This window comes from Notechis scutatus, chromosome 13, assembly GCF_049901735.1.
Source record: "Notechis scutatus isolate UNSWTSFEM ecotype Mainland chromosome 13, rNotScu1.2, whole genome shotgun sequence".
Classification (NCBI taxonomy): Eukaryota; Metazoa; Chordata; class Lepidosauria; order Squamata; family Elapidae; genus Notechis; species Notechis scutatus.
The window spans coordinates 7,984,251-7,996,842 of NC_142021.1; the positions used below are offsets into that span (position 1 = coordinate 7,984,251).

Genomic DNA, 12,592 nt, shown 5'->3' on the forward strand with positions numbered 1-12,592 from the left:
TTGCGGCGGCGGCGGCAGGCGCCGCGCGAGGGGCGTGGCCACAGCGTCGTGGGCGGAGCCAAGGCGGCGCGGCGACGGAGCTCGCGGCGGGAGCGGGAAGCGGAGGCGGGAAGCCGCGCGGCGACGGGGAGCGAGCCCAACGGGGGAGCGGCAGCCCCACCATGGCCGAGACGAAGGTGAGGCGAGCCGAAGAAGCGGAGGGCGAGCTGAGGAGGGGGTCGCGCGCCGCCGCTAGGCCCTCAGGCGCGGGGCGGCCTTCCCTCACCGGGGGGGCTAGGCCTCCCGTTAGCCCCCCACCGAATCTTATTTCCCCCCCACACACACCGTGAGCGCCGCCTTGGGCCTCCATTTCCCAGCATTCCCTGCCTTTGCCGGTTGCGGCCGGGCCTTCGGGGAGTTGTAGTCCCGGCGAGGACGGGGTTCTGCGGCCTCGTGCTTCGCTCCTTCCTCCCCCTCCCTTCTGGGGCGGCCCACGTGCTCGCGGGGGAGAGACGTGGGCGGAATTCCGGCGGGAAGAGTACAAGCACCCCCTCCCCTCCCCGCAAAAGACCACCTGGATTGGAAGACCATCCAGGGGCCTCCCTTGCCCCGTGGCTTTCGGGGGGTGGGGGGTTGCATGCTTGGCATTCCGAAGCCACCCCCGTCCAAATTGCTCCCCCACGAGAAGAATGGCCTCTCCCCACGAGGAAGAGTGGCTTCCCCTGGCTGGAGATCAGGACGACCATCCCTGACTCCCCCAAAGCGATGCCCGCCTATTGTTTTCCCTTCCATGCCTGGCCCCAATAATAATAATAATTTATTTAAATCAATTAATTATTGCTACGTTTTTTAATGGTGCTCATCTCCCCTACGAGGTGGCTCTGGGCCCCAGTGTTCTCCTGTCCTCCCCCCAAACCTCCCCCAAAGATCCAAATTTCGATCTATTTTAGATGGTGCATTAAAAAAAAGAATATTAAATTTCTATGCCTGCCTTAAACTTTGGCAAACATTTTTGTGGCTTCCTAGGTTCGCCCATCTTTTGGACTCAGGACCCCTTTGCCTTCAAGGAGAGCATTGTGGCAGCATAACAGTAGCAAAAATAGCAAAATATTCATTCAGTAGGCTTTTACTTTACCTACAATATTCTGCTGTCCTGACAGCTTTTGTCTAAAGCCCAGATTTGTCAAATATTTCCACCCAAGTGGGGTTTAATTTATTTTAAATGGTGGGTTTGGTTGAACTGGGTTTCATATCTATGGATTTGTTTTGTATTGGAAATTTAAACGGAGAAAACCTTAAAATGTTAATTTACTTGATTTCATGAATAGCAGTGAATATCATGAATACCCCAGGGGTCCGCAGGCCACTGTTTGAGAAACGTTGGGCTAAGCAAATGGCAGTGATTCCCTTAAATAGTGGTTTTCAGGTTCCATGATTGGAATTTTTTTTTAAACAAGTTTTATTCAGTTTTCCACATTTTAACATCTTTTTTTAGAGAACAGCATGATTACAGGTTTCACACATACATACAAATATGACCATAATTACATATTCAGTTTTTGTATTCAATTTCTTATCTTAACAATGCTTTATATATTTTCTATTTTATTATATTATATGATTGAAATTTTTTTTTTTTTTTTTTTTTTTTGGAAAAATACTTTATTAGTTTTACCTTTAAAAGAACAACACAACTACAAATTATGTACAACAAAAAGAAAAATAGGCCTTGGCATAGACCAAGAGGGGAAGAGAGGAAAGCCTAAGAGAGGGGAAAGGGAAGAGTAAGGAGGGGAAGGATAGAGTAGGGAAAACAGTTAAAATAAAACCATATTTTGTGACTCTCTGTAAGATCCTTTCTTCTTCAAAAGTATCATCGGCGGTGCTTTTCTTTATCTCTGCTTCGGAGGCCCTCGGCCATAATTTTCCTAGAGATGATCTATCTTTGGTTTAGCCAATTATACAAAGGATTCCAATTGTTGTAATATGATGAGGATTCTTTATTTTTTAGTGCTTGGGTTAGTTTGTCCATTTCGGCGCATTGTAAAATTTTCTGAATAACCATATGTTCAGAGGGAATGGAAGATAATTTCCAGCACTGGGCAAATGCCAGTCTGGCTGCGGTTAAGATATGAATTACAATATACTTCGATTTTTTGGGTATTTGTTTATCGAAAATTCCTAGAAGGAAGGACTCTGGTTTGTACTCTATTTGTTCCTTGGTTATTTCCTCTAGCCAGCGCCTAATTTTTTGCCAGTACTTCTGGGTTTCCTTGCACGACCACCACAAATGATTGAAATTTTTAAAGAAAAGAGCAGGTGTCTTTGGGTCTTCAGACTTTTGGTAAACCACATTGCTGTAAGAAGAGTTGCAATGTGCAAAAGTCACTTTGGGCATCTTTATTTGTTTATTTGTATTTTTCTTTCAAGTACAAAATAAAGTGCAGACAAGGTTCAATTTTGCAGAAGGAAAATCTTCAGGTTTTAAAGTCTTCATTTACATAGTAGCTCTCAAATTCCAATTAATTGGTTCTCATTCTTGGTTTTTGACTAAAATACAAACAAGTGGAATGTGCAATTTGTTTATACTCTATTTCTCTGCTGACCATTGCCAAAGAATACTCAATAGAGCCTCAGTTTTTTGTGGCAGCATCCTATTATTGATGTTTTTATATACTCTTTTCACAAATCTGCTAGTGTTTATTCCTTGGAGGAGGGAGTATGTTCACCACCCAATTAGGGTATATGTTTAATAAGGTTGGATGTCAGGTTGAGCACCATATATACCTATATTTAGAAGTGTTGCAAGCTGGCACTGGTTTTTTATAAAGTTTAGAAACTGATAAGGTAGCTAAAACATTCTAAAGTTTAGAAAGTAATATAACTAAAAACATGATTTGGATTTTGCAGTTCTGTTGACTCCCATAAAAAACTGCTGCTGTTGTTTTCAGAATGAAATAGGATTAAATTAGCTTTCTAATGGAAGGCAGATGGGTGTGTTTATGAGATTGTCTACCTTAACTCTCTGAAATGATCTTCTCTAATAAGCCTTTGATGCATTTCAAGCTTTTTCTTCTAACTGCAGGAGGCACATGAGGAGCATGACTCAGCAACTGACAATGCAGATGATTCTAACCACGATCCGCAGTTTGAGCCCATCGTTTCTCTTCCTGAGCAAGAGATCAAAACTCTGGAGGAAGACGAGGAGGAGGTTTTCAAGATGTAAGCTGAAGCTGTATCTTTCTGCAATTAAATTAGCAGACAATCTTAACTTTCAGGAAGTAAACTTTCCAGGTGTAAAACCGAAGCCCCAATTTTGTGAGAAATGTGATAGTGTGGCAGGCTTAACTTTTAACAAAATGGGTTGTTTAAACTCTATTCAGTGTTGGAACTCTAGGACAGGAGTTCCCAACCTGTGGGTCGCGGCCCACTAGTGGGCTGCGAGGGGTATGCAAGCGCGCGCACACATCTTGTGCAAGCAGCGAGCGTGTACACTCCATTTAAGTGAGCGGCAGGCACACATGCCACTCGCGCAAGTGGAACTGCACACTTCCTGGCCACTCTCGTAGAACCCCTCCCGCCCCTGAGCCAGAAACATTGGGGAACTCTGCTCTAGGACGGTAAAGGAGTTAGCAGACATGGAGAAATTGAATCTCTGAATTAAAGAATTTACCTAGTTTTGTTTCTACTTGGAAACCACTTTTGCACTTTCTGCTTGAACCTGGGGGGAAAAATGAAACTTTTTTGAGCTTAGGTTTCGATGATTAAAATGATTTTGTAATTGATGGTAACTTTTAAGGTTCTGCAATTTAAAGTAAAAGGTCAGTATATTATTTTTTTAATCTGCTGCACTGAAGAAAGTCAGAAATCACTGCTTTTTTTGCATGTTTCTCCTTATTTTCCTCTTTTGTTTCTTCTATGTTTTATCTCATCATGAAGCTTAATTTAATTTAAACTTGTTTAAAAAGTGTTTGAACTCCATTGTACCTGACTGAAACTGAATTAACCATCCTCAAAATAAATTTTAAAGGAGTTTCTCTAGAGGCTTTTACCAAACTATGACTTGCAAGTTTGTGTTGTCTGTTGAAAAAAATTAGTTATCTCAGTTATGCTAAAAGATCCTAATTCACTATATTCTCTGGAATATTCATTGCCATTGATCTCTGTCTGTCTCTTTTGCATTTTATTTTTTCGTGAAGGCGAGCAAAACTTTTCCGATTCGCATCAGAAAACGACCTTCCAGAATGGAAAGAACGTGGCACTGGGGATGTAAAACTCCTGAAGCACAAAGATAAGGGGACCATCCGCCTCCTGATGAGGAGAGATAAGACTCTTAAAATCTGTGCAAACCATTATAGTATGTAATTTAGTATTCTTCTACTTAAGATTGCTGTATATGTTGGTCTTATAACAACAAACTCTGGAGTAAAATTGATAGCTTCCTTCTGCTCTCAACAATTTTAGGAAACTATATAGGGCCCAATTACCGTATTCAGAGTTATAAGTTGGACTGTTAGAAACTGAATAACAGTGATAACATTATGAAATATATTCGACAATATTTTAAATATGGATAATAGAAAATTGGACATTCGTTCTTTTCTAGATAGACTGTTTGATCTTCCTTGCTGGTTCTTCACAGCTTTATAATATTGCTTGATAGTTTGTATTATCTTGTTGCATTACCTGCGCCTAACTCCTCCCCTCCTCACTTTAGTCACACCTGTAATGGAGTTGAAGCCCAACGCGGGGAGTGACCGGGCCTGGGTGTGGAACACACATGCTGATTTTGCAGATGAGAGTCCTAAACCGGAGCTTCTGGCAATTCGGTTTTTAAATGCAGAAAGTAAGTTACTTCTTTTGGAGAAATTAGTCTTTTTTTAAAAAAGTGGTTTTCCCCTCCTTGTGGTTTAAGGAATGACAGGAAAACCTCACACTGTTCCATGAACCTGTTCAAGGTGCCAGGAGGAGAGTCACATTGTTAAGCCAGAAAGTCCAGTGTATTAAGAGGGATATAGATGGCGTGATGCATAGGTAGTCCTTGACTAATGACCACAACTGAGCCCAAAATTTCTGTTGCTAAGAAGACAGTTGTTCAGTGTGCTTTGCCCCATTTTACGACCTTTCTTCCCCTAGCTGCTAAGTGAATCGCTGCAGCTAAATTAGTAACACGATTGTTAAGTGAATCTGGTTTCGCAACTGGTTCGTATCTCTGATGGTCGCAGTGTCCCAGTCAGTGGGGAAACCAAATTCACTTAACAACTGTGTTGGTAACTTAACAGCTGCAGTGATTCATTCAACTACTGTGACAAGAAAGGTTGTATAATGGAGCAAAATTCTTAGCAACATAAATTTTGGGCTCAATTGTGGTCGTAAGTCAAGGACTACCTGTACTTGCAGTTTCTGTCTAGTGCTAGATTACAGTGACCTCAAGTGGCCATTCCTGTAACTTTTCCTGGCGTACCAATTTCACAATTTTGGTTGTATAGAAATTCACTCTCCCTGCAATGAGCTCACCCTTGCTTGTTTTAACCCTTTGCTCGGGGACTTATTTTTTTCCATCAGAAGGACAACAGGGCTTCTGGAAGGTGAAATTTGGCTGAAATTGTATCCATTGCATGCAAATTTTAGCCTCTGGGGAATGAAACACATGCTTTCCTACATCGTTTCGAGTTGCTTGCTTAAATTCACTGCAACATATCTCTGATATTGCTTCTTTCAAACAGACGCACAGAAATTCAAGGCAAAATTTGAAGAATGTAGGAGTGAAGTTGACAAAAAGGGAAAGAAAGGTAAGATGTTTGTATTCGTTTACCTCTGAAAAAGGAATATTACCCTTCAAGAGATCTGAAGCTTTTCTGCAGAAGTCCCTAACCAGTCAAACAAGTAGGAAAGAGATAAAGTCTCCACCCATATTTTACAGAAGTGTGTAAGATGTGCATAGACTTCGTACACATTACCTGGAGTAAGCAGGAGAATCGTGCATTCCATTGAAGGAGATAATTTCTCTTTCTCCCTTGCTTGCCCTGCCATTTAATACTCATTTTGTGCCAATTCTTGATTTTGCTTCTTTATTTTTCCTTATTGGAAAATAAATTGTAGGAAATACATTCAGAATTTGTCTTGGGAAATATCCGTCCTTAATCTCAAGTTGTCTTTTATGATTGATAGCTCAACTTTATGAAAATATTCCGGTATCATTGGCCAAATGGAATGCAAAGTTAGTGGGCTGCTATTCAACATGGTACAAGTAGTCCTTGACTTATAACCAGTCTTCACCCTAGCAACCATTGCAGCATCCCTATGGACACATCAAAAATTAAGGTGCTTGGCAAGTCGTGTGTATGAGTGTCCTGGGATCCCATGATCAATATTTGCAACTTTTTTAGCCGGTTTCTGACAAAGTCAATGAAAGGAAGCCGTATTCCCTTAACAGTCTTTTGATTCATTTAACAATTGAAGCAGGCAGTCATAAAATTGAGTGCGATTCATTTAACTTCCTTGCTTAATGATGGAAGAATTATAGTCGTAAGTCAAGGACTACCTGTGTCTATGAAATCAGTTACCTTTAGTTGTAATGGAGAGAATGATTTTCCATCTGGTCGAATACGTTGGGGAAATGGAGCAATTGTTTCGAGACTGGGAGCCTTATAGATAAAGCAATATTTTTAGGCCCACAGTATTCTGGTCAATAGGCTTTACGCTTTCATCTGTATAGGCAGGCTCACTCTGCGTGTGACTACAATAGTTACAGTGCTTTTAAAGTCTGCTAGAGTAGCAGTCCAGAATAAAACAAACATGTCCTTCCTTGTGGATTTCTGTTTCAATTGTCTTGGCACATCACATTTAATTCTGAACAGATTTTTAACTGTTGAAACCTGTAAAAATGCTGCATATACCTAACTCTTCTTAGATGTTCAGGCAAAGCAAATTAGAAAATGATTTTCTTTTATGTTTATATTTGAACCGTAGTAGCAAAAGGTTTTCATGTTATGTTCCGTTTTTGGCATATCTATTCCTACAGTTCGAACTCAGTCATATATTATTACAAAGTCAATGTTTTCCCTGCTGCATTCCATAACCTTGTTTCCAGCTAATGCCTATTAAATGCTAATGGTCTACACCAACATTTTTTAGCAGAAACAGACAAAAACGATAGCGCTGATAAAATTGCTGAAAAATTAGAAGACCTTTCTGTAAAGGACGAGTGCAAAGAATTGGAGAAGAAAGAAGACAAGGAAAAGGCTGAAGAAAAGCAATAAATCATTTTGGGCCTTGTGTTTTTCTTTTTTTCTTATTTTTTTTTTCTTAATTTTTACAAGGGACTTTATAAAGAACTGTATTCTAATGTTGTTGTTTTTTCTAAGCTTTTGCCCTTTTGGAAGAATTCTCCAGAGGAAAGGAAAAAAAAAAAAGATCCATTCCCCAGTCATGAAAATGTACTGTGCTAAAACTCGCTTTTCCATAGTGGAAATACTTATTTATAGTCATCCAGGAGAGTGAATAAAGCTTTGGAAACGGTATGAAAAGGTCAGGGTTTTCTATATACACTTCGTGTATGGCTGCCCTTGTTACCTTGATGTTATATGTTTGGGTGCTATTTTAGGTGAGGTGTAGCGTAACTGAATTCTACCGATTGGGGAAAAAAAGAGAGTAACAAAAGATGTTTCTAATGCATTGTGGCTGAATGTTGTAATGACTGAAAGGAGAAAATTTTATGCTAAGGTTCCTTTTCTTGTAATTGAGGTTTGAGTGCCCTTAAGTGTTCTTGTGCAGAATTTATTAGAAGAAAATGGCATGTCCTTTACAATCTAATGTCATCCCACAATGGCCTATGATGTATTTCAAAACACTGGTTTCTTTCGGTCGACAGTGGCAATCCAGAAAGGCAGAAATAATATCTTTTTAATTATTATCAAAAGCGGGAGATGTCCAGCGAATGCCATTTTGTTTTTTGTTTTTGTTTTTAAAAAACCTCTTTCAAAGACCTCCCCCCCCCACCCCCCCAAGAACAAAATCCTTTGTGAATCTGGACAGGCTCTTCTGTGTAAATGAGACAGAAGTCCAGTTCCTTCTGTAAAAATTTTCAGTATAATCTCCATGTAGATATGAAGACAAGTAATATTTTCTGTTGCTTTGCTGTCTCAATTATAGCATTTTCATAGTGTGTTCTGGGGAAACGGCGGGGGGGGGGGTTGTTGGGATTCACCTTTTTTTAAGATAACGTTTTGGTTGTGAGAAAAATAATCGCCTTTCTTACTTAAACGTCACCTGGGGAAAAGCACTGATGTCTGAATTTGCATCTGTTAGTCGACACGATCCCCTCCTTTGCCAATAAAACTTTTGGGTAACAAACGTTTCATTATGGGCTCCCTCCTCATTGTCACTGATACTTGAAAGAACATCCTGTTAAGATTCACAGCACGGGGATACCCTTAACTTTCACCAGAGAGACCAAAAATGTTTTTGTGTGATGAGCTGCTGCATCCATAACCATGGGCTATGCTCACCCAACCAAGTACGTTGTTGCTTTCCATCCTCACGGCAAAGTGGATTATAATTGGTCTTCGGAAATGGCAGGGGGGGGGGGAGCAAGATTTTTTTTTCTTTTAACATATAACTCAGGCTTTCTCGGTGTGTTTATATTCTGCAAGCTGTATTCCCTTCTTGATTGTAGAAATCTCCCCAAAAATAACACAGATTGTCTGTCTTGCATATAAGTTGAGAGTGCCTGGTCTAGTTTCTTTTAAAGATTGCAAGTTCTCCTGGGTGCTGGGTTATTCCGGGGTTCCTCAGCCTTGGCAGCCTTGAAGATGTGTGGACTTCCAATTCCCAGAATTCCCCAGCCAGCCTGGGGAATTCTAGGAGTTGAAGTCCACAGATCTTCAGGTTGCCATGGTTGACAAACATCGGCATACGCGCTTACATTGAGAGAGTGGCTATAAAACATTCCTTTTCTCTTGTTTGAAACAAAAGGCAGTCGTCTTGTTATTTACTTTAATTAAAAACTTTTGTTCAATTAACAGCAGAACTGTTTGAACTCATCCGTGACCTTTTTCTGGAGTTTCTAAGTATTTCCTTGATATTCTTTCTGTCTCCCTCCCTCCCCACAATCATTACATTTTTATGGATGTATATTCGTTTCTTCCTGTAGTAGTAGCATATTTTTGGCATTGTACTTTAACTAAGGCAGATAGGGAAATGCAGAAATACCTCAGCCGGTCCCCAGGACCTGTCAGTATACCCAACAGTAAGGTAAAAGGGCATTGGACGCATATTTTCAGATAGAAATCACTATAAATGATTTTATCAAAAAGAGGCACTGTTCACCCGGCTAACTTTGAAATAAATTTAATCTTCATCTTTTTGTTTTGCTTAATTCTTGTAAGTGTTCGGGGGAGGAATCTAAAATTTGGTGTGTTGTGTTTCTGGTCCTTACAGCCTCCAATCTCCATGGTCTCAGGATAACTTGTGTGTAATTGATCTACCCTTTGAGCTATTTAACGACTTGATTTCCTGTATTGTAATTTCTGGGGCACGAAAAGTGAATGATGTGCGAAGGGAAGAGCATCTGTTGAATGTGACTCTTTAGTGCAGCTCCTCATCTGTCACTTGGGTTTGGGAGGGGGGGGACAGGGGGAGAAAGGGAACAATGGAATTGTTGTTGCTGTGTGTAAATGTGTACTATGCAGGTTGCCTGTTCTGTTTGCTCCCTTTGTAAAATGCAATGCTTGTGTGTGCTTTTCCGAGGCCTCTTCTCCTTGCAATTTTTTTTAATGGTGTGGAGACATGTTCAGAAAGAGAAACGAAGCCATACCGACAGGAATTTATATAGTGTTTGTTTAACTTTATATATTAAAACAAAACGATGTTTCAACAATGCTGTGTAAAAGAAACAGGAGCATAAAGTAAGATGCTACAAAAAAAATATGTGCCATCTTATTTTTAATTGGAAATTGGATTGGTGTCTGAGTTATTGCAGGCTGAAGCTTATTAAATCAATACCCTGGAATGCACTGCAGCAAACTTCTGTTTCTCATAGCCAGCCACTTGTATGAGTGAATAAAGCTGCAGTTTTTTTACCCTTTGCCGCTCTGCAACCCTCTCTAGGGAGAGCCAGTCTGGAATGCAGGCAGTCCTCGACTTAAAACGACCACCATTTTGAGCCTCAAGATTTACACTAAGGGACACAGTTAAGTTTTGAGCTTTAGCCCCATTTTGCGACCTTTCTTGCCACAGTTGTTAAAGTGAATCGCTGTGGTTGTTAAGTGAGTAACATGGTCATGAAGTGAACGGCTTTCCCCCCATTGACTTCGCTTGTCGGAAGGCCGCAAAAGGGATCGCGTGACCCAAGGGCCCTGCAACCGTCACAAATGCAAGTCAGTTGCCAAGCCTCTGAATTTGGATCACATGACCACAGGGATGCTGTGGAAAAACTGTCGTAAGTCCCCTTTTTCAGTGACAGTGTAACTTCGGTCATTAAATGAATTGTAAGTCGAGGGTTACCTGTGGTGATTAAGTAGCACTAGAAACCAGGAGGTTGTGAGCTTAAGGTATGAAACTGACTGCAGGTATGAAACTGACTGACCTTGGGCCAGTCTCTTTCTCTCAGCCTACGAAGGACAGAATCCTTGCCAAGAAAACTAGGGACATGTCCAGGCAGTTGCCAGCAGTCAATACACACACACACCTACCTCTCTTTCTAGGACATTTTTGCCTTCCTAGCAGGATTCCTGAAACGAATTTGAAGAACGGCTCAATATTGTACACAATAATAGCAAAATAATGCTAATGGACGGATCGTAAATTGCCTAAACTGCATCGCAACATAAATACAATACATAGACATGAATAAAGGGGAAAAATCAGTTGGATTTATTTCCTAAATCGTACCCACATATGCTATTTGAAGCTGTTGTGAATAATTCATCTCTGCATCGTAATGAAAGCAAATTTGGACAATAAATGCTACAAAGTCCTTGGTAAAAATCCAAGTGTATGCAAGGTGCACATATTCGCATTTGCACTAAAAACCTGAAGATAATATATACCGGGTTCTCACAAATGGGTCAAAACAAAATAGTAAAGTATCTGATAAAGCATGTGTGTGTGGTTGCATCAATGTGATTTTGTGCTAATATTCACAGTGTTTTTTCTACAGTAACTGTATTGGCCACTGAGTTTGCCAAGTGACTTTACTGCTTAATCTCAGAGATTTGGTGAAACAAAATGGGTCGGAAGATTATGACATCGAAAACTGGCTACCTCAGTTTTTGAAGAGGTTACAGCCGAGTCATAAATTCAGTCCCCATCATCTCCAGAGGAAGAACGTTCCTAGCTCTTAGTGGCAAGATTACAAGATTATTATCAAATTTATTTGCAGCCTATCTCGTCATGGGCTACTTTAGGCTGCTCACAACCATAAAAAAAATGAAATAAAAAGGAAGATAGGAAAGAGAGTAAAACTGTTCCAGAGGACAAATGTCTTGCTCAAGGTCAGGTAGCCCTGGCGATGTTGCCTAGTTTGGTAATGAAACGTCTGCAAGAAAACCATCAAACTCAGAACCCAAGGACTACAATCCTCCACAAACCTCCCTACTACCACTGATAATGTTACCTAGTTAGGTAATAAAACATCTGCAAGAAATTCTCCAGAGTACCAAGGTAAGTTGACACGGATCGCATCCACTGAGTTGGCAACGCTTCAATACTGCTTTGGTATAGTTAATTCTACAGAGAAGTTGACCCAACTTTTAAGTGGTATGAAATCGGTTAGATGGATGAGGGTGGAACCTACGTCGCCTAGCTAAGCCCTAACCCATGATTGCTGCATGTCAGTGAATGATATAAGTCAGAAGTCCTTCAATTCACACTTGAATCGTGATATCATCTTGGCAAGCTTCACCATCTCCTCCATCTTGGAAGCTTTCTGACTTCTGCATCTACTTAATGGCCTCAGACTTCCTGCTACTCTTTTAAGTATTGAATCAACCCTGATCTAGCTTATCTTCTAAACCCAGTGAAAGTAACCCCAAGGCCTTCAGCCCCCCCGTGTGTGTATGTGTGTATAGAGGGGGGGGAATTGACGGGATCCTGTTGGGACAACTGCAGTTTCAATCCCTTTTTTTCCCCACCAGCATTTTTGCCTGATACCTGCTTTAGAAGGTTTTTGCAATCAAACTGAGGTGGGGACATTAATCTGCCCCCTGCTCTTCGCTCCATCAGGTTTGTTCCTATGCAATAGGCAAAAAAAGTCATTCTCCAAAGCAAAGCGCCAGCTGTTGCATCATGGGTACAAAATCCGCATGGATTATGCAGAAGTGAACACATCCGTGTGTAGGCAGATGCATCTGGGAGATAAGTTTGGGAAGGCAGAGGTGTTAACCTGCTAATTCTGAACTTGCTCACCGTGGCTTTTCCTCCCTAACTTCTTGCGGACAGCAATCCAAAAAGACTTTGAGGCCTGTCCACACAGTGCATAGGTCATCTTCCTGGGATAGATTTCGGACAAATGACCACGCTGATACGCAAACCAAGGTTTAACTTTCCAACTCCACCCGTGGAAAAAAAAACACCCCAAAATAACATTGTGCTGCAAACGGGATGCATTGCA

At 41.0% G+C, this 12,592-nt stretch overlaps 1 protein-coding gene across 2 annotated transcripts; it reads left to right on the forward strand.

Moving 5' to 3' along the window:
* The first annotated feature begins 54 nt into the window (after positions 1-54).
* RANBP1 (RAN binding protein 1) lies at positions 55-9,346 on the forward strand. Of its 2 annotated transcripts, none has more exons than XM_026684931.2 (6): positions 55-176; positions 3,065-3,201; positions 4,179-4,336; positions 4,697-4,825; positions 5,706-5,771; positions 7,117-9,346. In XM_026684931.2, the coding sequence occupies exons 1-6, from the start codon at positions 162-164 to the stop codon at positions 7,239-7,241; spliced, it is 630 nt and encodes a 209-aa protein (XP_026540716.1). In that variant the 5' UTR covers positions 55-161; the 3' UTR covers positions 7,242-9,346. The 2 variants fall into 2 exon arrangements, with proteins under 2 accessions (XP_026540716.1, XP_026540718.1); XM_026684933.2 differs by having other exon boundaries at positions 7,120-9,346.
* The last annotated feature ends 3,246 nt before the right edge of the window (positions 9,347-12,592 follow it).